The sequence below is a fragment of the Plasmodium cynomolgi genome, assembly GCF_000321355.1.
Source record: "Plasmodium cynomolgi strain B DNA, scaffold: 0715, whole genome shotgun sequence".
NCBI classification, from domain to species: domain Eukaryota; phylum Apicomplexa; class Aconoidasida; order Haemosporida; family Plasmodiidae; genus Plasmodium; species Plasmodium cynomolgi.
This window is the reverse complement of record NW_004193017.1, coordinates 1-1,375: the sequence shown is the minus strand read 5'-3', so window position 1 is coordinate 1,375 and position 1,375 is coordinate 1. Positions and strand designations below refer to the sequence as shown.

At 23.1% G+C, this 1,375-nt stretch overlaps 1 protein-coding gene across 1 annotated transcript; it reads right to left on the bottom strand.

Annotated features, from left to right (window-relative positions):
* Nucleotides 1-234: 234 nt before the first annotated feature.
* On the bottom strand, nucleotides 235-761 carry PCYB_005320 (CYIR protein; the record flags this gene model as incomplete). Its single annotated transcript, XM_004227953.1, has 2 exons — nucleotides 658-761; nucleotides 235-586 (listed from the first exon to the last, which is right to left on the bottom strand). Exons 1-2 carry the CDS (start codon nucleotides 690-692, stop codon nucleotides 235-237), a joined length of 387 nt encoding a protein of 128 aa, XP_004228001.1. The 5' UTR covers nucleotides 693-761.
* Between the last annotated feature and the right edge of the window lie 614 nt (nucleotides 762-1,375).

Sequence of the window (1,375 nt, the reverse complement as noted above, 5' to 3'; positions counted from 1 at the left end):
GATGTGGGTTTAACTTCACTATGTAATGTTCCTCCTTGTAATAGTTTCCTTTCTCGTTCTGATAATGTGTTGGCAACGGGTGGCTTTTGTACCACAGATGATATAAATAAATCAGGTTCACGTATAAAAAATTCTTCCTCTTTACAATATTTTCTTCCGGTCTCTGTAATAGTGACCATTAGTTCTTTAAACTGCTTTAATACATCATTAAATTCTAAGCTATGGGATGGATTTCTATATAAAAAAAGTATTATATAAGTAAACTAAATGAAGCATGTTATGGCAGTAATTATCATGCCTATGCGCATATATGGGTGATAGCTGTATATACCTATCATATAATTGATATAAGGCTTTCATTTTTAGAAATTCATTTTCATCTAAGGGTTTAAAATTATTCTTACAAATATTAGAACTATTATATACATTGTATTCTTCTAAAAATTCTTTGAGCATATTAAATATGCCTTCATCACATTTCCCAGGTATTTTGTCACGTATTTTCTCACATAACAAGTAGCTAATATACTTACAAGTTCCTTTCCCATTATATTTGTAAGATGATGAAATAAAAACATGATTGTTGCTTAAATATTTTTTAAATTAATAAAAATATCAGATAGCTCATTAAGATTCTGTAATTTTTCTTCAGGATACTTATTTTCAAATTTCGAAACATCACTAGTAATCATTAAACGATCTTCTTCTATTTTTTTAACAAATTGTTCTTGTATATCTTTGTAACATTTATAACTAGGATACTAAAGGAGAAGAAGGATTAATAAAAGTTTATAAAATGATTAAAATAAAATCGCTTGTTATAAATATAATTTTTAAGTAATGCTTATAAAACATTTAAATATGCAGTTAAATATATATTGCCAATAATAAATGAAATTTGCTACATTAAATGATTTTGCACATTCCATGGTTTCAGAAGTAAAACAAATAAAAAGAGATATGAAAATTCGCAATATGCTAATTTATTATTCATTTAAATTTTAGAGTGATATAAATATCATATATAAAATAAAAGTTTTATAAATCATTTAATTATTATAGCAGATTCTATAAGTGTTTTTTATTTTAGTTAACATTCCTAAGAATTTATATATTATAATTAGTAATGGAAAAAAAAAAGAAAAAGAAAATAATTAACTTATTTAATTTATTATTAAATAAATATTGATTCTTTAAATTTACATTTATATTATATAACTTATAATCCACTTTTTAATTAACGCTGTGAATTGAATAATTTATAAGGAAAATTGTTACGTTAAGAAATTCTGATTGTAATGAGTTTGTTGCTTGATAGCCTTTTAAAATATTCACTACCGTAAATATTTATTAATATATGGTAAAATAATCATAT